The sequence below is a fragment of the Muntiacus reevesi genome, chromosome 10 (assembly GCF_963930625.1).
Source record: "Muntiacus reevesi chromosome 10, mMunRee1.1, whole genome shotgun sequence".
Taxonomy (NCBI): domain Eukaryota; kingdom Metazoa; phylum Chordata; class Mammalia; order Artiodactyla; family Cervidae; genus Muntiacus; species Muntiacus reevesi.
In genome coordinates, this window is record NC_089258.1 from 82,996,928 (window position 1) to 83,022,187 (window position 25,260).

General features: G+C 43.5%; 1 protein-coding gene across 1 annotated transcript in view; it reads right to left on the reverse strand.

Annotated features, from left to right (window-relative positions):
- LOC136176637 (ubiquitin-conjugating enzyme E2 E2) overlaps positions 1-23,862 on the reverse strand; it is a 346,202-nt gene extending 322,340 nt beyond the window's left edge. The window contains exons 1-3 of the mRNA XM_065947094.1: positions 23,704-23,862; positions 18,204-18,387; positions 7,925-7,975 (exon numbers count right to left, since the gene is read on the reverse strand). Of these exons, the coding sequence (XP_065803166.1) occupies positions 7,925-7,975; positions 18,204-18,379 (227 nt within the window). The 5' untranslated portion in view covers positions 18,380-18,387; positions 23,704-23,862. The remainder of the gene's footprint in view (positions 1-7,924; positions 7,976-18,203; positions 18,388-23,703) is intronic.
- Positions 23,863-25,260: the final 1,398 nt, after the last annotated feature.

A 25,260-nucleotide genomic window follows, 5' to 3' on the forward strand; every position in this document is an offset into this window, starting at 1 on the left:
AGACATTCTAAGTAAACAGTTCTCAATGAACATTTACAAAAAGCATAGTCAGAAAGCTAATGGTGGTAACATTAAATTTAAAAAATCAAAACTTACACTGCTCTTAAAATAAAAAATACTAATAAATATTGCTTGACTTGCTATTTGCAATAATGCTTAGTTGATAAAAGATATTGAAGCCAAGGAACAGTAATAATCACTGTAAAGAAAATGCTTTGGGCATGCTAAAGAATAGCTTTCAGGACATCTTAAAGACAGAACAGCTATGTGAACTAAAATATTACCTGCTAGACAGTAACATGACACTTTCTATCAAAAGTACTTAAGTAATAAATCTGAAATAATAACCAGTTATAAATCCAGGCAAACTAAAATAAGTGTTAAAATGTTCTACTGCTGTTATAAAGTATAATCCCTTTGCGACCAGTTAATGCATGTTTTTTTCAGACATTCTTATACTGTTCTTAAAGCAGCAAAGATTAGAAAAAAATAAAAGGAAAATCAGAAGTCACAAATAATGGACACAAAACTATCACTCAACATTTTCTGTTATTATGAAATAAATACTTTAAAAATCTATGGTTAAAGGCAGATGCTAAGAAATAACATCTTGGAGTGAGAAAGGAAGGAATCTCTCTGGGGTTTTACTGAGACAGTGGCGTCTTCCCCAAGCTGTTTTAAAGTAAAGGTGCTGGCAGCAAAGGACTGCGCCTGGACCGCGCTGTCTGCAGCAAGGGCCCCTCGCGGCGGTGTTGGTTGTGTCCGGTGAAAAGTCAGCTCTGAGGTGAAGCAAAGAGAGAAGCACACATGCACTGTCCGTGGTGACGAAAGCGCACACCACGAATGTCAAAGAAGGTACAGAAGCAAGAAAACAAACAGGCGTGAGGCTCCCGACACAGCTCTGCCAGGGGAAGGTCCGGGCCGACCACGCTCCCCAGGGCTGCAGCGCCGTCCACGCCCCCCGGCCCCCGGCCCAGGCCCCCGCACGCGCTCCAGGGTTGCACTTCCAGCAACCCAGATGTCAGCAAAGACTTCTGTCCTCGGAGAGTCTACGCAAGACCACGCAACACTGCGGCCGTGGAGTCAAGAACTCAACGGAGTGAATGAAAAATGTGCTTCTATTATCTCCACTGAAGAAAGGAGACATGGATATGAAAAATTCAGCATCACAGGGCCTCAACATATATTTAAATTTTGTCAATGTTAATGACTCCTCATAAGAGGCACTCCAGCATTCTGCTTCCCTGGACTTCCCTGGTGGCTCAGACGGTAAAGAATCCGCCTGCTACGTGGGAGACCTGGGTTTGATCCCTGGGTTGGGAAGATCCCCTGGAGGAGGGCATGGTAACCCACTCCAGTATTCCTGCCTGGAGAATCCCATGGACAGAGGAGCTTGGCGGCCTACAGCCTACGGGGTCACAAAGAGTCGGACACGACTGACGCCTCAGAAGAGGTACTCCAGCATTCTGCTAACAAAAAGGCATCACATCACCTTTCAGTCATCCAGTGTTTATTTACTAATAATCTGCCTTGCTCCAAAGACTGAGGTGGCTTTAAAAAAAACTTATCTAGTATAAAAGTACAAAATGTTGAGAAGATACAAGGTGGAGAAAGAGAATAAGAAAGTAAAACAGAACCAGAGGTCAGGTTTCTACAAAATGCAGCTAATTATCAGGATTGGGAACACATGCAAATCCATGGCTGATTCATGTCAATGTATGGCAAAAACCACTACAATACTGTAATTAGCCTCCAACTAATAAAAATAAACGAAAAAAATGCAGCTGATTACTAACGCTGAAGAATACACAAGGCCATCGGCTTTAGGGTCACGGGGTAAAGAGGGAAGCAGATCCCTCTTAAGACCTGCAGTCTACAGACGCTGGCAGTCTCTACCACAGCACCATCATTTCCCTGGTTTTGGTCCCAAAGCATTTTATGTTTTCTCTCTCAGTTAGTTTTAACCTATCTACAGGATTAGGAACTACATCTGATTACCTTCTTGCAACCTACACTTTTCCTACCACAGACCTAACACAGGAAGCCCTCAGTGAATACTCAGGTGCAGGGGAACATGACGGAGAATCAGGCTGAGGAACAGGGAAAAACAATTTGGCATTAAAAGTACAGACACGGAACTGCAAACTGCCAAATGTAAAAAATATCCTTTACCTGGTTCAGTGCCAGTAACAACATAACACAAACATATACACCCATACAAACACACACACACGACAGAAAAGTGTCACAGAAATCACACTACTCAAATAATTACTTTTCGGAGTGTTCCAACTAACTATTGTTTCATGGAATTCAGAAATTTAAATCAAGCATAGTACCTACAATATATTGGATTGCCTTGCATGTTGATTTTTTTTTTTTCTCCTTAACTAAACCACATGTACCTAGCCACAAATGTAATGTTTAACGTATTTCTCTATCTACTCACACATTTGGAAAAATAAAGGATGAATGATCAGAAAACCTGGGTTTAAATGCAAATCACCCATTTCTAGTCATGCAATCCTGAGCAAGTTACTTAATTCCAGGAAGCTCACAGAAAAAGACTAAACTGCATCATATATAAAAATCCTTTAAAAGCTACAAAATGCGACAGAAATATTATTATAAAGACCAATAAAAGGAAAATAATTAATGACAACAGATTTTTACATCGTTGGCTCTCTGTAGAAATCACACCTATACAGACACAATCCCTAGTTTCTATCTCAATGCCTTCCTGTTCTATGATACAGTTTGGAAAGCATCAACTCACACACTTTTTTCCCCACACACTGTCTCAGCTACTAGGGTCTGGCAAACAGACCCTCCTCTGGTCAGTGGCTCTCAGCAACAGGAGGAGGAAACAGTGGTAAGGCGTACGCCCAGTCCCAGTCTCATCCATTCCGGCGATGCCTTAACTAAGGAGTTAGAACAGTGAAAAGTGAATCAGTTACAGGACTTACACACCAAAGTTTCTGACTCAAAACTTACACAGAGCTCCAGGGGGCTCAGTGGTAAAGCATCTCCTGCCAATGCAGGAGACATGGCTTCCATCTCTGGGTGGGGAAGGCCCCCTGGACAAGGAAATGGCAGCCCACTCCAGAATCCCTGCCTGGGAAATCCCAAGGACAGAGGAGCCTGGCGGGCTACAGTCCACGGGGTTGCAAAGAGCCACACAAGACTTAGTGACTCAGCAACAAAAATCAAGACTGTGGTACTGGCCTAACAACAGACATAGATCAATGGAACAACACTGAGAGTTCAGAATAAACCTTCACATTTATGATCTACTGATTTCTCAACAGGATATGAAGACAATTCAATGGGGAAAAGGGTCTTTGTAGCGATGGTGCTGAGATAACTGGGTATCTACAAAAAAAGCATGAAGTTGGACCTGTAGCTCACACCACATACTAAATGGATCAGACACCAAAATATAAAAGCTAAAACTAAAAAAGTCTTATTAGAAAAATGTAGGCAAAAATCTTCTTAATCTTGGAATAGGCAATGGTTTTGCAGAAATAACAGCAAGTGTGTAAAGTAACAAAAAAATAGATAAAATGGACTTCACCAAAATTTAAAACTTTTATGCTTTAAAAGGAACTATCAAGAAAGTGAAAACACTATCCACAGAATGAAAGAAAATATTTGCAAACCATATATCTGATATGGGACTTGTAGTCAAAATAAATAAATAGTACTTACAACTCAACAACAAAAAAGACAAAACAACTTAAAAATTGTCAAAGAATTTGAAGAGACATTTCTCTAAACAAGATACAAAAATGTCCAATAAGCATATGAAAAGATAGTCATCAAGACTGTTATTCAACAGGGTAAAGAAATATCCAGACCACAGTGACACAGTACTTCACACGGACAAGGAGGGCCATCATTAAAAGACAGACAGTAACAGTCGCTAAGGCAGTGGAGAAACTGGAACTCTGATACACTGATGTTAGGAAGGTAAAATGGTGCAGCCACTCTGGAATGTAATCCGGCAGTTCCCCAAAAGGCTAAACACAGTTAGTGTTTGACCCAGCAATTCTACTCCTAGGTCTATCTATACCCAAGAGAAATGAAAACAAATGTCCACACAAAACCTTGTACACAAATGTTCATGGCAGCATTATTCACAAAAACCACAAAGTGGAAACAACCCAAACTTCCATCAACCGATGAACAGATAAATAGGATGTACTATAGCCACGTAATGGAATATTATTCAGAGACAAAAATAAAGTACTGATGAATGCTACAACATGGATGAATCTTGCAAACATTATGCTTCATGAAAGAAGCCAGTCACAAAAGACTACATATTGTATGATTCCATTTGTACAAAATGTCCTGAAGGCAAATCTATAGAGACAAAAGTAGACCGATGGTTGCCCAGGGCTGGATGGTGGTGAAATTGGGAGGAGATGGGAAAGGAGTGATTGCTAAAAGGTATGGTGTATCTTTTGGGGTGATCTGAATGCAAAATTGATTGTGACAGATATAAAGCAGTGAATACACTAAAAGTCACTGAAATTTACACTTCAAATTACATCTCAATAAAGCTGTTACAATTAAAAAATAAAGCAGAGTCTGTGTTCAACGAGTAGATAATTGAAACATAGCAATAAAAGTAAAAACTGCTAATATAACTGAACTACATCCTCAAGTATTTTCTCCTTTCATTTGCTCAAATAGCAAATCAAAAATCAAAATCCAAGCAAATCATTTTACCACAGTCTCTACTTTTAAAAAGCAGCAAGGATCTCTGTCATTTCCAGGCTTATAAAGCTAATATAAATTTGGGCAGCATCAGACCATTACAGAATTTGAACCTAGCTTCTGTGCAATACAGGCACACAGGTTATCCTCAGGATGACAGAAACTTGTATCTTAATTCAGAAATTTTTCCAGCTAGCTGCCAGTTTCCCACTAGCATTGAGGAAATAGAAATGAGCACACCAGCACATTTACAGATTTTGCGCCTGCATTTGTGCCGGCTGTGCGGAGTCCCCAAAGCCTCAGCATAGCCATCTAGAAGCTGAGCTGGTGTGCAGGTCACTGAGGCGGCGAGCAGCACCTCCAGCTCAGAGTGGGACCACCACGCGAGCCCCTGCAGAGGCCTCGGAGAGAGCCCTTCAAACGCCACGGGCCAGTTACGCTCTCACCGCACACGGAGGCTCTGCAAAGCACCTCTACTATCCACAGAGAATACTCGACGTATATAACCGAACTCCACCCAGATCATGTACACCCTCCTATGCCTACGATCCCACAGACCCGACCATTCTGTGAATAGAAACTTTTTTCTTAGATAAATCATAAAGTTTTGGTTTTAAATATTAATTCTAATGTTATAAAAGAATTAACTTAATCCAGCCTAAAAAAAAAAATTACTGCACTTTTACCTCAAAGACAACAATAACCCAAAAAAGTGAAAAGATACCCAGAAACTGTATAGGCAGATATTACCTATACAAAGAAATAATTTAATTGATCATCAAAATATTTTGCGCATACTCTTAAAAGATTTAAGTCTGTTGAAAACCTGGGGCTGGGGGAACCTTCAACAATACTACAGTAGAAGCAAACACATGCTGGTTCTTGTAACATGAACCCAAGAGTCGCTTAGCGGACATCGCAAAAGAGATGCACTAAAGTTCCGAGGTCCCATCTCTAACCCGACACACCCACAGAAAATCCAAGGACTACGGTAAACCCCTTAGCAAGCGCATGGCGGTCGACGTGAGGGGCAGGGCTCAAGGTGAGCATCGACGTGAGGGGCAGGGCCCGCAGGGGGCGGCAGGAACCCCCAATTCCACCAGCGCAGCACAGAAGACCCTCTGCAACAGGGGAGCCGCGAACATAAAGGTGGGCACGACCTTCGTCCCGGCCTGATCAGTCCATCAGCTCTCTAGGGACCAAAGGAGCTGTACCCGTAGGCCTTGTTCTGAAGCAATGTGAGCTATCCAATCTTCACATGGTTAAAAGGATTACACTGGAAGTTTCCATAAGCCAGCAAGTCCACCAAACAAGCTATCTTTCTACAATGTTATATGTCAGTATCTCAATAACACTGGGGGGAAAAAATACAGCTGAGTAGGTTTCTTTCCTGAAACTGAGGGGCTAATTATATGTGACATCTACATTTTTTTAATGAAAAACTATTAGAAATATTTTGCTTGCAGAACCAGTACACTTTAACTAAGGCTCAATGAAAAAGTAAACCCCCAAATTTCCATAGTTAAAGCGTTTCTTTTTTACATTAAACAGAACTATGATTTAACCATTTTAGTTTATTTAAGGAATAAACATTATGTAATTTTCTTCCTCAGAATTTTCAGTTTCCATGCACATTTATAATATATTGGTTTAATCTAAGTTAAATTATTATCTGTAATAAGTCAAAACTAAATTAGAGCAATGCACCAGGAAATAATATATCTGATAGCAAAACTGCAAACTCTAATCATCACATATTATACAGGGATTACATTCATCAAAAAGGAGCCCTAAACAAGCTCATTAAAACAAAGCAATTAGTTTATTTTGCCAATAATCTGTTTTCAAAGTTTAAACAAGTATATAAACTAAGTTCACATATTGTACCATTTCAGTTGTTTGTAAAAAGGTAACAGGAATAATATATGTGGTAAACACAGTTTATTAAAAAAAAAAAGATTCAAACATTAAAACAAATACTACCCTACAAAACAAGAGAGTTTAAGTTTAATTTAAACTGAAGTTTTTCCACAAATCAATCCATTTACATGAATTGGCCACCAAAGCTTAAACAAAGATGTGACATCTGAAACAGCTCTAAGGTAACACAGCCTGAGTGCGACAAAAATGCCTGACCACCCAACAGCTTCTCCTAACCAAGAATTACTTGTTCTAGTTGAGTGAAACATTCTCTGAACATTATTACTACAAGTTTATATATGTGACTCTCGTGTAAAGAACTATAGTAAATTCACTACAAACATTAAGTCTTATTAGAATCTTTCCTACACAAAAAAGGCTGTCAATTAGCCATTTAGCCACCTACAAGTTTTTCACTTCTAGTAATACCCAGAGCGGTTATCTTTGCTTTCATATTAAAATAAGTTCAGTTAAATCAGAAATCATACCAACAATGTACTCAATATTGAAGCTCGTCCTCTCACCTCTGACACACAGCGCTATCAATTTAAACTACAAAACTCTGCACTGGCTTGGTTCCAACACTGAACTGACATCAAAACACACACGTCTTCAAGTAGTCAAACAGCCATCTTCCGACTACTGTACCAGATCCAAGATACAGCAGAAGCTAACTTCCCTCCTTGTACTCTACGTATATCATTAATCAACTCCAAGCAAGCACTTTAACTTCCCATCAGTAAACTCCGACCAGAAAATTGAGGGTATGTGGTCATAATGGAGAGAGTGTTTCAAACTTAACCTCACTGCCTCCAATCACCACAACCTAGGACTATAAGAAATAATGTAAACCATTAAGAAATACTGTTTAATGTTCCAGCACTTCTAAAAATCAATTCTCAGCAAGATAACAACTAAATAAATTATCAAACAGCAAATATTTTAGCCACAGTATTACTCTATCATGAAAGAAATCATTTAAAACTCTAACACCTCTTCCACTAAAAGAACATTGTATGTGTTACCCTATAATTCCATTATCTTACTGTTATTGCATTACTCTTTTTTTGGCAACTCCATCTACCACTACAAATAGATTCATGAAGATTCCATTTCTGCATGGAGACCACCACAACCACTGTCTTCACAGTCACTTAAGTCCAAAACAGAACCATGTTTTCGCTAATTAATCAGGCTCCAACAACAATAGTTGAGACATCAGAGCAATAGTTCGATTACACCTTCTGCAAAAGATACAAATAAAAATCCATTAAGTACTTACCTACAGTTGGGGGGTGGGTCCAACGTAATTTCTGCAAGTTCCTTCTGAATTCTTGAAAATAAAGACAAAGAAAGTTACATTAAAATGTCTTTACTCTTTTAATATTCTATTAAATTTTACACTTTTACACTAATCTTTCCTATTTGTGCACTTTTAATTTGAAATACTATCATTGTATAAATCATCATACACAGTACCAACAAAGCAGCAATTTCTGCCAGTTTCCACAGTGCATCTACAAAGAGTTAGGAGACCAGTCACCATCTGTGCCTCCATCTCTCACCAACAGCACGACTTACATCAAAACTTTAAGCCACTGCTGGGCTGCGCTTAGTCACTCGGGCGTGTCCAACTCTTTGCGACCCCCGAGACTGTAAGAACACTGGAGTGGGTGGCCACTCCCTCCTCGAGGGGATCTTTCCAACCAAGGAATGGAACCAGGGTCTCCTGTATTGCAGGCGGATTCTATACCAGCTGAGCCACCAGGGAAACTCAAACCACCACTAACGCTAAGCATACATATGCCTTCTGCAAAGAGGGAAAAAAAGAATTTTTATTTTAAACACCTGTTTTTACCCTCATGTGTTTTCATCTTTTATTTTTTACTTCACCTAACCCCCATATGGGCTTCCCTGGTGGCTCAGTGGTAAAGAAGCCACATGCCATTGCAGGAGACGTGGGTTTCATTCTGGGCTAGGAACATCCCGAAAGGAAATGGCAACCTGCTTCAGTATCCTTCCCCGAATGAAATGTCTGATACAAACACAACTATCACTTCTCTAAGTTGTGTGACTCAAGGTAGGGAAGACGTTATGAAATAGGTGTTTGTTGTGCACTGGTCAAGTCCTGTCTGACTCTTTTCGACCCCATGGACAGCAGCACGCCAGGCTTCCCAGTCCTTCTCTATCTCCCAGAGCTTGGTCAGACTCATGGCCATTGAGTCAGTGATGCCATCCAACCATCTCATCCTCTGTCGTCCCCTTCTCCTCCTGCCTTCAATCTTTCACATCATCAGGGTCTTTTCCAATCAGTCAGTTCTTCACATAAGATAGCCAAAACATTGGTGTTTCAGCTTCCGCATCAGTCCTTCCAATGAATATTCAGGATTGATTTCCTTTAGGATGGACTGGTTGGATCTCCTTGCAGTCCAAGGGACTCTCAAGAGTCTTCTCCAACACCACAGTTCAAAAGCATCAATTCTTCGGTGCTCAGCTTTCTTTACGGTCCAACTCGCACATACATACATGACTACTGGAAAAATCATAGCTTTGACTAGACAGATCTTTGTCGGCAAAGTAACGTCTCTGTTTTTCAATATGCTGTCTAGGTTGGTCATAGCTTTTCTTCCAAGGAGCAAGCATCTTTTAATTTCAGGGCTGTAGTCACCATCTGCAGTGATTCTGGAGCCCAAAAAATAAGTCTCTGTTGCCACTGTTTCCCCACCTATTTCCCATGAAGTGATAGGACCAGATGCCATGATCCTAGTTTTCTGAATGTTGAGCTTTAAGCCAACTTTTTCACTCTCCTTTCACTTTCATCAAGAGGCTTTTTAGTTCATCTTTGCTTTCTGCCATAAGGATGGTGTCATCTGTGTATCTGAGGTCACTGATATTTCTCCTGGCAATCTTGATTCCAGCTTGTGCTTCCTCCAGCCCAGCGTTTCTCATCATGCACTCTGCATATAAGTTAAACAAGCAGGGTGACGTGACAATATATAGCCTTGACGTACTCCTTTCTCAATTTGGAACCAGTCTGTTGTTCCATGTCCAGTTCTAACTGTTGCTTCTTGACCTGCATACAGATTTCTCAGGAGGTAGGTCAGGTGGTCTGGTATTCCCATCTCTTTCAGAATTTTCAATAGTCTGTTGTGATCCACAATATCAAAGGCTTTGGCATAGTCACTAAAGCAGAAATAGATGTTTTCCTGGAACTCTCTTGCTTTTTCAATAATACAACGGATGTTGGCAATTTGATCTCTGGTTCCTCTGCCTTTTCTAAATCCAGCTTGAAAATCTGGAAGTTCATGGTTCACGTACTGTTGAAGTCAGGCTTGGAAAATTTTGAGCATTACTTTGCTAGCATGTGAGATGAGTCTAATTGTGAGGTAGTTTGAACATTCTTTGGCATTGCCTTTGGGACTGGAATGAAAACTGATCTTTTCCAGTCCTGAGGCCACTGCTGAGTTTTCCAAATTTGCTGGCATATTGAGTGCAGCACTTTCACAGCATCACCTTTTAAGATTTGAAATAGCTAACTGGAATTTCATCACCTCCACTAGCTTTGTCCATAGTGATGCTTCCCAAGGCCCACTTGACTTAGCATTCCAGGATGTCTGGCTCTAGGTGAGTGATCACACTATCGTGGTTATCTGGGTCCTGAAGATCTTTTTTGTATAGTTCTTCTGTGTATTCTTGCTACCTCTTCTTAATACCTTCTGCTTCTGTTAGGTTCATACCATTTCTGTCCTTTATTGAGCCCATCTTTGTATGAAATGTTCCCTTGGTATCTCTAATTTTCTTGAAAGAGATCTGTAGTCTTTCCCATTCTATTGTTTTCCTCTATTTCTTTGCACTGATCATTGAGAGATCCTAACACTGGACCTATAGCAAATCTAATCCTAACACCCCGTCTGGTCTGGCACTAAACAGGTAAACTTATAGAGAGTTTATTGGCCTTTTATTACAGATAAAGCACAGATAACAAGTTGTAGTTGCATACTACAAAATGGAAATACTACTAACCATGAAGATGTAAAATCAAGTGTAGCTAATAGAAACCAACTAAAAGTGGATGGTGGGGGGGGGGGGTGAGTCGATGGAAGGAAGAACAAAGGTATCAATACCCTCATTTTACAAAGTAAGGAACCAACGAGTACTGCTGAAATGTGAGGCAATGAGCAACAGTGGCTTAAATATACTACTTCACTTAGAAAGACAACCAATACTCTTTTTTTAATTATTTATTTTAATTGGAGGCTAGTTACTTTCCAATATTGAAGTGGTTTTCGCCATACATTTCACATACATGTACAGCCACAGGTGTACATGTGTCCCCCATCCTGAACCCCCCTCCCACCTCCCTCCCCATCCCATCCCTCCAGTACTTTTTTAAAAATATGAGTATCATTAACTGGGAGGCGGGAAAAGAAAACAGGTGAACAAGCTGGTGAACATCCTCAAAATTCACGGCAAGAAGACAAAAGGTATTATTTAACAATTCAACAAGTAGGTATAAGTCTATTACTTAAGGTCAAGGCAGAGTCAGCTAACAGGAACTGCGACAGGGAAAGTATCTCAACAGAAAAGTGCTGCTTTGTAATCAAAATGTCTCTGTGCTATTTAATTTGCTAGTGGGAACATGAAAAACTTTTATAAACATTTTTTTATTTAAGCATAGTTGATTTACAATATTGTGCTAGTTTCAAGTATACAGAAAAGTGATTCAGATATATGTATCTGAATATGTGTGTGTATACATACACATACTCTTGTTTTTAAACTCAGAGAACCAAAAGACAGGGATTCAAGACAGTATGCTCACAGTGTCAAAGAAAACAATTTTAATGCAAAAGAACTTCCTAGGGATTTTCAAATAATTCATCTTGCTTTATGCTTATACTGTCCCTTTTGTTTAAAAAATTGATGTCATAATTTTGTCACAGAATTCCATAATGGAACTTGAAACCCCTCCAGATGTCTATCATTCTAAATCTAATTATTCAATACAAAAAGCAATTTACTGATAAACTTGACAATGTGGAGCAGTGAGTCAGCGCATTACAATATATTTTGAGCCACTGCTACCAAAGAATGGCTGTATTTCTCTTGACAGAAAAGATTATACTAAGAATTGCTATTTAAACGGTTGCAAGATGTCCTGCTGTTTTCAATGACAGCAATTCAATTCTATCTCAAAAGTTGTGATCATGGTATGTATTAAGTTTCTCAGTCTTGACATGTGGGGTAATAAGGAAGGCAGCTATTTCAGGCATTGTCCCTTAGGGTGAGGAAAAATGAAAAAGTATCAGTAATTCACACTTACAATGCACCTTTTACATGATGATCTTAGGCTATTAAAAGTGAATTAAATAAATCTCACAGAATTCTTTAAGTACTACCATTTTATCAGTTCCCATTTAGGAAACTCAGGCTAGTAACTGCATGCTGTTAAGGTGAAAAGACAAGCAATTATCTTGCTAAGTCAAACAAACAAAACAACCTCTCCTCTCTCTTATGAGAACTTTTAAGACAAAATTATTTCTTTAGAAACAAATCCACCAGACAACTGTCTATATCTCCAATTTCTGTCCAGCAGAGCCACTTCCTTGGTTGTCATGATACATAAGTCAGCAACTGCACATGGTTACTGAAACAAGTCAGAAGCAAAATGCAGACTAAATTTCAGTTTGTACGACTTAACCTGAAACCTTAAATGTTCCAGGAACGGTAGGAGTTTACATGTGACTGTCATCTGCTAAAAAAAAAGAGGAGTGGGGGCAGAGAAGGGGAGATAATTATGACTCATTCAGACTGAACTGAAGACCACAGCGACAAAACTGAACTAAAGTGGAGAAGACATGAAGCACTTGTTTTAATACTAACATACTGGATTAATGGTTCAGAAAAATGAAGCAGTATATATACTGACGTGTTTCAAACACAAACACATATTCAACCTTAAAAAAAATTCATTAACTCACTCAGGGCCAAGGAGAACATGAATATATGGACTTGGGGATTCACAAAGGTATTTTCTTAACAGTTATTTTTAAAAAAACTTCATCCACTTAGATGACTTTCTATATTCCCTTATGGTCTGCATTCCTCAAAACCTTCCAAAATGAACTCATTCTCAAAAGAAAACATCATGCAACTAGTTACTAAAATTTCTTAAATCTCAAAGTACTCTCTGAATTAACTTAGAAAACACAGGGCCACTGCAAGTAATAAATCCAGAGTTTAATTCTGAGTGGTGCTACATACTGTGCACCTATGACTCCAAACAACTGCTCGATTTTTAAGACAACCTCAATTAATGATTCTGCATATCAACTGTAAACTGCATCCTGATTTCAGGAACATTAAAAACTTAAATGAACATTCAGAATCAATAAAACACAATAATTACAAAAGATTATCTATAAAGAGTACTTCATTCTCATGTGGAAAAGAAACAGATTAGCCCATATATTATAACAAAATATCACAGTCAAATATACTGAAATCAACCTTCCAACCTAACAACAATTTAGAGTCTAAAACCAAATATCATTTCTAAGACAGTACTATATTGTATCCAATAAAATCACATAAAATTATGAAGAGAACAGAAAATGCTAAAAGCATTCCGATTTTTTAAGAAATAATTTCATGCCAAAGAAGTGCAAAAATGCATCAAGAAGTAACTGTAATCTCCCTCTTAACTCTGAAACAGACAAAAATTAATTTATACCATTGTTTAAATAAAATTCCAATTTAATATTTTCTGTATCCAATATTACTTTTCTATAACACCTGAAAACAGAGATTTATTTTGCAAGAAAACACATTTCTACACCTAATGATTAATTCTACAATTACAGCATATTTTATGCAACTGAACACCTATGTGCAAAGTACTTTTCTTGAGTTACTATAAAATGTATATATAATTACAGCATCTGAGCTTTACTATCTTAACAAAAAGCACTAAGTCCTCATAGCATTAACACAAACTTCATTTTTCTAAAATTTATCACATGGACTTAGTAAAATACTATTGTAGGCTTTAACCAGCACAAAGTCTAAGAACGACAGCATCAGTGTATGAAACCTTTCTGTGTGCCAAATAACAGCTTGATCACTTTCCATCCTCACGCTGGCCCTGTGAAGATGGGACTATTTCTGTCTCCATTTCACAGATGAGAAAGGTGAGGCTTGGAAATGTTAAACTATGTTTCTAATATCACAGAGCAACTAAATGCCAGGACCTAGCATTAGGTCTAATAACCCGGATTCTGTCTCTGAGTGCAAGCTCTGCACTGCTGATTAACTCTCCCACAAAATGACACTATTTGGAAAAGATGTCTCATCTGCATAAAAATCAATTATCAATAATAATAAATGAGAATTTTATTGTGAAACTACCGCCACCTTTGATCTTCTGAACATATCAGTACTAGGATTCTAATCTCTGTGGAAGACCCAAGCCTCACAACAAACTCTAGGTTCTAAGGCAATCAGTAAATAAATGCGACCCTACTATGCAAGGCACATGGTGAATTAAAACTGTGTTCTGAGTCCCTGTCATCAAGCTTCCCAATATTTTCCCTCAGCTGTTAGAGCTCAGGCAGAGGGACTTCCCCGGTGGCCCGGAGGCTAAGACCCCACACCCCCAACGCAGGGAGCCTGGGCTCCACCCCTGGCCAGGGAACCAGCCCCCACTGCTGTAACCACAGAGACCCCGCATGCACAGCTCAGGCCTGGGGCAGCCAGACAGACACCTACTTAAAAAAGGAAAGGAAGCTAAGCAGAGATGGGGGACAAAATCAACTTCCACTATCAACTAGACTGGGAGACGGAAAGGAACAGAATTCAGCTCTTTAGTGTTGGGTTTTTGTTTTTTACCTGAAAATTTGCCGTGAAGCATCATTTTATATTCAAAGAAATAGTAAATGCCTAAACCCCCTCAGATACTCAACCACAAGCCACCCAGACACTGTGTAGAGGAAAGTCATCAGTCACAGTCTGAAAATCACAGATCCACAATAAGTTTGCCAACGGAGTGACTTTTTTCAGCCAGGAAGCAGCTCAAAAGGCATTTCTGACTTTCCCCAATGCGGTACTGATTCCTATCATGCGCCCATCAGACACGTCCTGGATTCTTCACACACACACTCAGAAATAAACTTTATCCCCAATTTAAGGAGCGGGGAAAAGGAAAACTAGGTTTGAACACGCAATCTCAACTCTGTACACACTGTAGGAAAACGAAGCAAAGAAGGACCGCTACGGAACAAGCCTCGTCCCATCCCGGCTTTCACACAGGCCCGGTTCCCGGGCGCCCGCCGGCGGGGAGCACCCCCAGGGCGCCGTCCTCCCCGCCCCCCGGCAGCGCCCTCCCTCGGGGGCTGTGGGTGCCTAGTCGCTCAGCCGTGTCCCACTCTTGGCGACCCCGTGGGCCCCTCTGCCCATGGGGTTCTCCGGACAAGAGCACTGGAGCGGGCTGCCACGCCGTCCTCCGGGGTCTCCCCGACCCGGTCCGCGCTGCAGGCGGGTGCTTTCCCGTCTGGGCCACAGTCCCCGGTGAGGCGGGCCGCCGTCTGCACCTGAGGCTCTCCTGCCCACGCACACCCACGCACCTCCCTTCGCCTCTAAACGGCCCGTTTCCCCATCCCGCTCCGCTCCACCCTAGTCCACCGCATCCCCTGCAGCCGGGGTTCTGCGCCGTGACGGGGCGGCAGGCCGGGCCCTGAGCTGAGGCCCCTGGACCTGCGCTGCGCCCGCGGGGGCGCACGGAGCCCTCCCCGCCGTCCAGTACAGAGGTGAGAAGGCCTCAAGTCCAGGCCGCCGAACTTTCTCACGGCTCCGTCAGCAGAGGGCGGGCATCCGCAACAGCCTCCGGGAAAGGGAAGCTGGCTCCCCGAGGCCCTTAGAATGGACGGCGCACTCTAACACCTCTCCCCAGAAAGGCACGGCCTGCAGGGGGCCTGACGAAGGTCTTCCCAACCTGTGGACTGACTCGACCAGAGAGAAGCAAGGTCCTCCAGCCCACACGGGGTACGACCTCTGGGATGGGTTCCCTCATCCACACCACCAGGAAAGGATGAAGCTGTCATTCAACGGTCAGTCCACAAGGCCCCAAATTCTCAGACAGTACATCACAGGACCAGGAAACGCTCTACTAGATTCAATTCACCTTTAAATTATTTACCAAGAGATATTCTATAATGTAACAATATTAAAGTGTATATTCCCTCTGCTGAGTCCAATGACATGCCAATCACCCTAAGCAACTGATGTGGCAGCAGAGAATCACTCAAAATATCCGGCTGCCAGATCTACCTATTCTCTGGAGGAAAAGAAAATCTGTTATCAAGACTAAACCACTGCCTGATATAATGAAAACGACATACATCTGTTCTTCAGTTCAGCTCAGATGCTCAGTCCTGTCTGACTCTTTGTGACCCCATGGACTGCAGCACACCAGGCTTCCCTATCCATCACCAACTCCTGGAGTTTGCTCAAACTCATGTCCATTGAGTCAGTGATGCCTTCCAACCATCTCATCCTCTGTCGCCCCCTTCTCCTCCCACCTTCAATCCTTCCCAGCATCAGAGTATTTTCCAATGAGTCAGTTCTTCCCATCAGGTGGCCAAGGTATTGGAGCTTCAGCATCAGTCCTTCCAATGAACACCCAGGACTGATCTCCTTTAGGACGGACTGGTTGGATCTCCTTGCTATCCAAGGGTCTCTCAAGAGTCTTCTCCAACACCACAGTTCAAAAGCATCAGTTCTTCAGTGCTCAGCCTTCTTTATGGTCCAACTCTCACATCCATACATGACCACTGGGAAACCATAGCTTTGACTCGGACCTTTGCTGGGAAAGTAATGTCTCTGCCTTTTAATATGCTATCTAGGTGGGTCATAGCTTTTCTTCTAAGGAGCAGGCGTCTTAATTTCAGGGCTGCAATCACCATCTCCAGTGATTTTGGAGCCCCCAAAATAAAGTCTGTCACTGTTTCCCCATCTGTTTGCCATGAAGTGATGAGACCAGAAGCCATGATCTTAGTTTTTTTAATGTTAAGTTTTAAGCCAACTTTTTCACTCTCCTCTTTCACCCTCATCAAGAGGCTCTTTAGTTATTCTTCGCTTTCTGCTATAAGGGTGGTGTCATCTGCAGATGTGAGGTTATTGAGATTTCTCCCAGCAATCTTGATTCCAGCTTGTGCTTCAACCAGCCCAGCATTTCTCATGATGTACTCTGCATAAAAGTTAAATAAGGAGGGTGACAATATACAGCCTTGACATACTCCTTTCCCTGTTTGGAATCAGTTGTTGTTCCATGTGAATCCATCTGTTGTTCCATGTCCAGTTCTAACTGTTGCTTCTTAACCTGCATACAGATTTCTCAGGAAGCAGGTAAGGACGTCTGTATTCCCATCTGTTTAAGAACTTTCCACAGTTTGTTGTGATCTACAGTCAAAGGCTTTAGCGTAGTCAATGAAGCAGAAGTAGGTGTTTTTCTGGAATTCTCTTGCTTTTTCTATAATCCAACAGATGTTGGCAACTTGATCTCTGGTTCCTCTGCCTTTTCTAAATCCAGCTTGAGCATCTAGAAGTTCAGGGATCCCGTGTTGCTGAAGCCTGGCCTGGAGAATTTCGAGCATCACTTTGCTCGAATGTGAGATGAGTGCTGTTGTGCAGCAGTTTGAGCACTCCTTGGCATTGCCTTTCTTTGGGATTGGAATGAAAACTGACCTTTTCCTGTCCTGTGGCCACTGCTGAGGTTTCCAAATTTGCTGGCATATTGAGTGCTGCACTTTTACAGCATCACCTTTTAGGATTTGAAATAGCTCAGCTGGAATTTCATCACCTCCACTAGCTTTGTCGTAGTAATGGTTCCTAAGGCCCACTTGACTTTGGACTCCAGGATGTCTGGCTCTAGGTGAGTGATCACACCATCGTGGTTATCTGGGTCCTGAAGATCTTTTTTGTATAGCTCTTCTGTGTATTCTTGCTACCTCTTCTTAATATCTTCTGCTTGTTAGGTCTGTACTGTTTCTGTCCTTTATTGTGCCCATCTTTGCATGAAATGTTCCCTTAGTATCCTGAAGAGATACCAATTTTCTTGAAGAGATCTCTAGTCTTTCCCATTCTATTGTTATTAACTCCCACATTTCTCATTTCACTAACAGTGAGTGTAAATAATCATCCAGTAACTATTTCAATAGACTCCCACTTTTATTCTCTGCTGCTCAATAAAATAAAATAGTAATGGTCAAGGAACCATAAAACAAATTATCACACTTTTACATGCACTTTCCTATTCATAGTCACCTAACAATACATATACACACACTATGGATACATAGTTTATAATTTTGCCATGCTGTTTAACTGACTTTAAATACCAAAAAGTTCATATTGCACACAACTAAGATCATGAAAAAGAAATAACCTCAAAGAAGAAAAAGTCCTTCATGGTCCATATCCCAGAAAAATGATTAAATGCAAGAGAAAGACAGACTTAAGGTGATAAATTGATACTAAAAGCAAAGAAGTTCCCGTAACTGAGGTACCTTTTAGCACTAGTAGACAGTTTAGCAGCTGTTTTGCTGGATATCTTCCCCTCCTTCTTCTTCGGCTGAACCTGCTCTCTCTCTGGTTCCCGTTGGACACTCTCACGCTGGTCTCCATCAGAGCTTCCTCCACTAGTACCCGGACTGTCGTCAACTCTTTGTGCCTCAGTGGACATTTTAGATCCTGGATTAAAGAGTCAAAAAAATCATTTATTCAGTTGGGGAAGGACTGCAGAAAGGTCACTCGAGAACAGAGAGAAAGTGAATTTTAACAGGAACCAAAGAAAACTCACTATACAATGAATGACTTGGTCACTTTACCTAACAGCTTTGGGAGTTGCCAAAACTTTTCCTTCATCCATTCAAAATGTATTGAGAAAAGAAATGAAAACAAATATATATACACAATATGTTCACAGCAACATTATTCACAGAGCCAAAAAGAGGAAACAACTCAAATACCCACCAGCTGACAACGAACAGATAAACCAAATGTGGGATATCCAAGCAACGGAATGCCACCCAGCCACATAAAGGAACGGAGTACAGTATGTGCAAGCTACACCGTGGCTGAACTTTGAAAACACGATGTTCAGTGAAAGACACCAGGCACAAAGGGCCGCAAACGGCACGAACCGTCCAGGATCGGCGAGTGCGCAGGGCCAGAAAAGCCAGCGAGTGACTGCCAGGGGCTGGGAGTGAGGGAAGAATGGGAAAGGTACAAAGCTAAGAGGTGCAAAGTTTCCTTGTGGGGTGATAAAAATGTTCTTAAATTAGATAATGGTGATATACAGCTCTAAACATTCTAAAAACCACATTTTATAAGAGTGAATTTTGCAATACATGAATTACGTGTCAATAAAGCATCATCGAAAAAGAAAAAAAACTGTGCTACCCACCAGGCACTGTGCCGGGCTCTTGAGTCCTAGGATAAGCAAGCTGATTCAGTGGGTAAGACTACTCGCTAGGGGCTGTAACAGAGGTCAGTAAAAATGGCCAAAGAACAGAGGAATGGAGCAAACGCTGGCACCAATACCACATGAATACATCCTCCGGCTGGGCTACAGTTAAAATCCTCTAAGTCAGTCAACTGTTTTAAGTAACCTTTGTGATAACAGAAGAACACAGAGGCCTCCGTGATTCTAAATAGAAACTGAACCGCAGGACGGTGCCAGCCCTGATCCAGCAATATGCCAAGCAACCAGGTTCCAGAGGAGATGAAGGCTGTATGGAGATATTAGGGGCCTGTCTTTCCCCCCACGGTCTGGACGAAACATACCTCGAGGCTTTCAAAGTCCCTTTGCTCCACAAGCAACTCTGATTACCAACTCAACCTTCTCAATATCTTGGTACATGGGTAAGCTGCTACAATCTAGATAATGCACAAAAAATTCCAGTTCTCTCTTGCCAACAATCATTCTATCATAGTCGATTTCTGAGTCTGATTACCATGAGTACATCCCCTGTGACCCAACTAGCTTAGAGTTTACTGACAATCCAAAACCAAACTGACAAAACCCACGCCCAGACTCTCACCGTGTTACTGCCACCCCATAACTACCGGAGCTGGTACCTACCTTCTGGGGTGCCTCTCTTCAAAACACAGAACTACCTTTAAGGAGTGACAGCAACACCACAAAGTACCCCTTTAAGAACCACAAGTAAATGGGAACAAATTCCTTTTGAAAAAGATACTATGTAACTCTTAGTCAAATTAAGACTTAAAACTGTATTTGATAGATCATAAATAAGACTTAATATGTAAGAGAAAGATACCTCAAATAAAGCACTGTTTGATTACTATAACTGGTCCAAATGTAGAGCTAGCTGACAATAATTAAAATTCTTCCTCACTGAAGATTTAACTTATAGCTCGCTCTATTTCACTTGTAGCTTGCTCTAAATCAAAGTGATTTCATAAGACAGAACTTGAAGTGGTTGAAATGAGGAAAGGTTAAGACAAACCCGAAGGAGAATTGAGGACGCGGGAAGCAGAGCGGGTGAGGAGCCAGCAGAAATCCTGAGTGCCTTCACTAAGGCATCACCAGACACACAGCCCCATCACCCTCAGCAGCTCCCTTCCTCCACGACAAAGAAAAAGAGGTCTGCCCAGGCAGCTCTGAAGCGGGGAAACCCGATGGCTTTCCCCCCTGTAAATGGAGCACAACAGTCTCCTCAGCTGGAACATCTTCTAGGAGCACTCGAGTCACTTAATAGAATCCTGAGATTTTACATCAGTATGTTCCACATCCAGCTTGAACAGTCCTAACATATTTCTTGCTTTCTTTTTGTTTTTTTAATTTTTATTTCACATAAAATTCTCATCCTTGGATTTAATGCTGAATTTTTTTTTCAGCTTACTTCTTTTAGTATATATATATATATATATACATATATGAGTTTAAACCCTTGTAAGTATGTACATAAGAGCCTGTGAGAACAGCTGTGCATGGGAGTAAGAAAGAGAGTAATTCTTAGGGAAAGGCCCTCATATGCAGCAAAACGCTGCTGGCAATATTTTGAGATATGTGAAACGAGTGAGAAATCCTTTTATATGTCTTAAACTGGAAGCAATCCATTAGTTGACAAATACATGAAAACCTAAATGGAATAAAATTCTTTTTTACTGAAGCTCCGGCTTTAGTTTGATAAACTATGCCTAGAATTTCAGTTGCATATTACATTAGTTATAAAGCTACATATTCATCTTAATATTCTTATTTATGTGTAATTACATAATATCTAATAATGCCATGAGCATATAGAATTACTTAAAAGACTACTCAATGATATAATCTAAGTCACAGTCTGAAATCCAAATTTCATAAACTGCCCCACAGTATCAGAAGACTAAAATTAGTCTCACTAGGGAACTGTTAAAATACCCAAATAGATGTATAATTTCTACAGTTTCACAGTAAGGAAAAAAGATTTCCACTTTTGACCTAAGAAGCCTTATTTCATCCAAATCAACCTATGGATGATAAATTCACTTAAGGCCACAAATAGCCACTATAAAAGAAGCTTTCAGAAACAAAGTTTTCATATCCTGTTCGAATACTAAGAGTAAGGGGAAGTTCTGTGGGTTTTATTAATAGTTTTTGAGTGTCTAATTACAGAAACAGTGTGGGGAAAAATTACTGCACTACTTAGGTGGCAACTAATTTTTATGAAGAAAAAATAGTCTATACACATTTTAATTAGCTGCAAGACTGGTGTTTTGTCTCTCTTAAAGTACAAATGAGTAAAAAAAAAACTTTCTGGGCTTCCCTGGTGGCTCAATAGCATAGAATCTGCCTGCCCAATACAGGGTTCAATCCCTGGTCCAGAAGATCCCACATACTGCAGAGCAACTAGGCCCATGCACCCCACCTCCCGAAGTCTGTGCCCCTAGAGCGGGGGCTCCCCCACCACCGACGAAAAGGCCAGCACAGAGCAGCCAGGGCTCAAGGCAACGAGGCAGAAGCCCCTGCAGAAACCAAGACTCAGGACAGCCAAAAATAAACCACTTTCTTTTAAATTTCCTGAGTTAAAACTCTCTCAATGTTATCTTCAAGGGACTCCTGCGTCCCCAGCACAGAGGGTACAGGTTCAATCCCCGGTTAGAGAACTCAGATCCCACAAGCCACAGGGCACAGACAAAAGAGAAATACAGGAAGTGAGTGCTGTCTTCTAAAGCAGCTCTCACTTTTAAGATGAATTCTTACACAGCTAATTGGATCCAATTATCTAATCTAGAGTGAAGATAAACTGGGATCCCAGGGTTATAAACACAGAGCTACTCTTCCATGATAGTTTCAAAGATATTAAGATTTTTACTTTGCACTCAAATACTCAAGTTTCTAAACATAAAATAGTAAAAGCGAACTTTCCTCAAAGAAGTGTTAGATTAAAAGTCTGAATATTGTTCTTTCTTCAACTCAAAAATTATCTAAAAGGGTATTAGCTATGTATTCTATATGGTAAATTACAGTCCTGGAAATTAGCAACATATGAAAATAAACTCACATGTTCCATAGAAATGAGATGATTTGGTGATAAATATTATTGATAACATAGAAACAACTATAGTCACTCCGTGAATCCGGATTACCGTCCAGATAAGACGGTATAAAACTGTATAAAACTCACAGTATAAGACTGCAGAAGCAAGTGTTCCTTTGAGCTTTCACAACAGGAAAACGCTTAATTCTGTCCTGTTTCTTGCCACTTGCCTTCCCAGTCGCGTTTCTAAACTTTTCTAAAATGTAAAATTAAATTATTTATACTACCTTTAACTCACCTGCAAGGATATTTATGCAGGAAATAATAGTGGAACACCCAAGATTTGAGGAAAAGGTGCTATGGTGTGGCGATGAGCACCTTTCTATAAAGGGGTATGACATTATATAAAAACCCTCCATCACTGGCATCAGCCCACAGACCCAAACTCTCAAGAGCCAAGGGGCATCCAAACTGAGTCAACACAAATTTTTGGATTCCCAAGGTCCAGAACAAATTCTCACCTATTCAGAAACATACTTTTTTAAGAATCGGATTAAAAAAAAAAAAAAAAAACCAAGGAGAATTTAAAATCTTTCTGAAAGGCGAGATGGCAAGATACTCTTAAGGTAAACCCTACCATTTCCTTTTGCACTTTTAAATAAAAAAATATTTGCGTAGACGCTCAAGAATACACAATGCAAAACGGTGAATCTGGAAAACATGCAAATAGGTCTAACAGCCACCGAGCCAGGACGGGGTCCTTGTAAAGCGGCCTTAATTTCCTTAAGAGAAGATGGATTGGACATTTCTGATCGGTCGTGGGGGGCGGGGGGGCGAAGCCACAAGAAGCTCCGCTTTATCTTCATTAGAAATAGTAAAGGGCAAGAGGATGAAAACCCAGAGAGCGAAGAGATGGGGCGGGGGGAGAAGGAAGGGGGGCGCTGGGGGTGGAACCCGGCTTCGAACCGAGCCAGCGGGGCTGCGGAGGACCGAGACCAGGAAAACGGGCTCGGACCGCGGACTGCGGGCTTCACAAAGCGGGGACAACACACGGCCCGCCGCAGGGCGGACGCCGCACGGCCCCCGGCCCCGCTGGAGGAGGGACCCGCAGGGACCCCGCGGGCGGCGGTGATGGGGGCAGATCCGCAGGGACCCCGCGTGCGGCCGGGCCGGCACTTCCCCGCGACACTCGTCCTGCACTTTCCCGGAGACTTGGTTCCGGGAGCGCTGGACAGGGAAGGGGCGGCGGGCGGCGAAAGACTGGGACGCGAGGTCCGAGGGGGAGGGGGAGGGGAGGGAGGGGGAGGGGCGCGGGGCTTCGGGCTCCTGAGCGAGGCCGTCCGCGCGGCCGCGGGATCGAGCCCCAGCCCGGGGACAGAACGCTGAGGGGACACGGGGGGCAGGGGCGCTGACGAGGCCCGGGGGTCGGCGTCCCCGCGGGCCGTCCGGTCTCCGAACCTGCACCCCCGCCCTGCACAGCGGACCGCCCGGCCACGCCTGTGCCCGCCGGACTCACCCCGGCGCCGCCGCCGCGCCCGGCCGTTCCAGCTCCGGCTGCCGAGCCTGCTGCCCGCGGCTGGCGCTGTCGCCGCCCCTGAGTCCTGGAAAGTGGAGCCCCCGCCTCCGCGAGCCGCCGCCGCCGCCGCCCGGCCGTCCGCGCGCGCGCCCGCGGGGGAGCGTGCCCGCGCGCGCGCCCGGGAGAGAGCGCGAGCCCCGCGCCGCCCCCTCCCCGCGCCGCCCCGCCCCCGCCGCGCGCGCCCGCGGAGGAGCGTGCCCGCGCGCGCCCGGCAGAGACCGCGAGAGCGCGAGCCCCGCGCCGCCCCGCCCCCTCCCCGCCGCGCGCGCCCGCGGGGCGCCGAGGGAAAGTGAAGTGACGGCCGAGCCCCGCGAGCGGACGGCGGCGGGGGCGGGCGAGGGGCGCCCCCCGGGACGGAGCGCCGGGGCCCGCGAGACGCGGGAGGGAGGCTGCCGGGCCGGTCGGGAGGGCCGCGGGCACCTTGACGGGCGCGCGCGTTAAAGGGACGCGCTGCCGGGTGCGGCTCGCCCTGAGGCGAGGCAGGAGCGGCGCTTCACCGCCTGCCTCTGCCGCCCTGGCGACGCCCCGGCTCGGAGCTCCCTCCCGGCGGCTGCGGCGCGAACCCGGGGGCACTCACCCCGGACGCGCGATGCTCACGCGCGCCCGGGGGTGGAAAACTTCCCGCCGGCCGGCGAAGCGGCCGGGGCTGAGGCGGGCTCCTCGGCCGGCTCTGCGGCGCGGCGGGCCCTCAGCCCTTGGGGCCGGGGCTGGGGGAGGCCGTGCGGGTGGGGGGCAGGCGGAGGCTGCGGGTGACCCCACGACACGGGGTGTGTGTGCGTGTGTGTGTGCGTGTTACTCAGCCGTGTCCGACTCTGCGACCCCACAGACTGTAGCCCCCCAGGCCCCTCTGTCCATGGGATTCTCCAGGCAACAAGACTGGACTGCGTTGCCATTTCCTCCTCCAGGGGATCGTCCCCACCCGGGGATCGAACTCGGGCCCCCTGCACTGCAGGCAGATTCTTTACCATCTGAGCCACACGGAAGTCTTTAGGTCCCCCGAATAACCATTGAATGAAGTCGCCCAGTCGTGTCCGACTCTTTGCGACCCCATGGACTGTAGCCTACCAGGCTCCTCCGTCCATGGGATTTCCCAGGCAAGAGTACTGGAGTGGGCTGCCACGTCCTTCTCCAGGGGATCTTCCTGACCCAGGGGAATAACCATTAGAAAAGCACAAACCTCTGTCTGCTGTGCAAACTCCGCTTCCCCACAATTTCCCCACCTCCACCTTCGCCGCAGGCCCTCTGCCCGGCTGACGGCTGTTGGCTGCCCCTAAACTTCTCCTGAACAGAGACCCTGAAGCTGTCTGTGGACAGTGTCCTGCCCAGCAGACCTGCAGACAGCCCCGGGGGTGACTCTAAGGACAGGAGAAAGTCGAGGTTCCCCGTACATAGGTCTAGAACGGAACACCCTCTTATCAAATGTCATCTTTAAGAATTGACAGGTACTTTGTAATATCCCTGAAGATTGCTTCTAGTCTCCATGAATCACCACGGAGC